The sequence below is a fragment of the Aptenodytes forsteri genome, unplaced genomic scaffold (genome assembly GCF_000699145.1).
Source record: "Aptenodytes forsteri isolate BGI_AS27 unplaced genomic scaffold, ASM69914v1 Scaffold85, whole genome shotgun sequence".
Lineage (NCBI taxonomy): Eukaryota > Metazoa > Chordata > Aves > Sphenisciformes > Spheniscidae > Aptenodytes > Aptenodytes forsteri.
The window spans coordinates 119,895-120,479 of record NW_008795533.1 but is presented as its reverse complement, the minus strand read 5'-3'; the positions used below and the strand labels follow the sequence as shown (position 1 = coordinate 120,479).

The window sequence follows — 585 nt, the reverse complement described above, 5'->3', positions numbered from 1 at the left end:
TCAGGAGGGCACAGCCACCAGCGGCGTTAGGAGCCTTTCCCAGTTAGCCAGGACATATCTCCGGTTCTAAAAAAGAGAAAAAAACAGCAGTGCTGTGAGATGTTTCCCAGCGTGCGCAAGCAAATGTGCTCGGTCCGCCTGGGTGCTGCCCTCGGCGCTAGTCCTGTCGTTGGTCCCCGTCCCAGCACCCACGCTGCTCTGCACAGAGGCACAGCCAGCCCGGACAGGATGGCAGCGCCCGTTCCTCCGCCCTCACTCACATGTCACTAAAACTGTTCAAAACCTCATGTGCAGATCCTCAATTCCATGTAAAACTGAGTTCAAACAGTATCTTTTTAACTTAAAACAAGACCTTCTGGCATTCAGCTGAAAATTCATGGAAAGCCACCGGACGGCAGGCATCTCCCCAGCTGAGCAGGGTCCCAGCCAAAAGGCAGCTGCCTGTTCCCAGCAGATCTGTGCACCAGCACCCTGCAAAGGGGACGTAGCAGCCATGCCCGCCCGCCCCTGGCATGGCTCCTGCCACCCCCAGCCCCACCACCCAGCACAGCGGCATCGCCCCCACGGGGGGGGGGGGGGCGGACA

At 59.1% G+C, this 585-nt stretch overlaps 1 protein-coding gene across 1 annotated transcript in view; it reads right to left on the bottom strand.

Annotated features, from left to right (window-relative positions):
• The window catches only part of AIFM3 (apoptosis inducing factor, mitochondria associated 3), a 31,969-nt gene continuing 31,384 nt past the window's right edge, over window positions 1-585 (bottom strand). Inside the window, exon 20 of the mRNA XM_019472803.1 lies at window positions 1-66. Within this exon, the coding sequence (XP_019328348.1) occupies window positions 1-66 (66 nt within the window). The remainder of the gene's footprint in view (window positions 67-585) is intronic.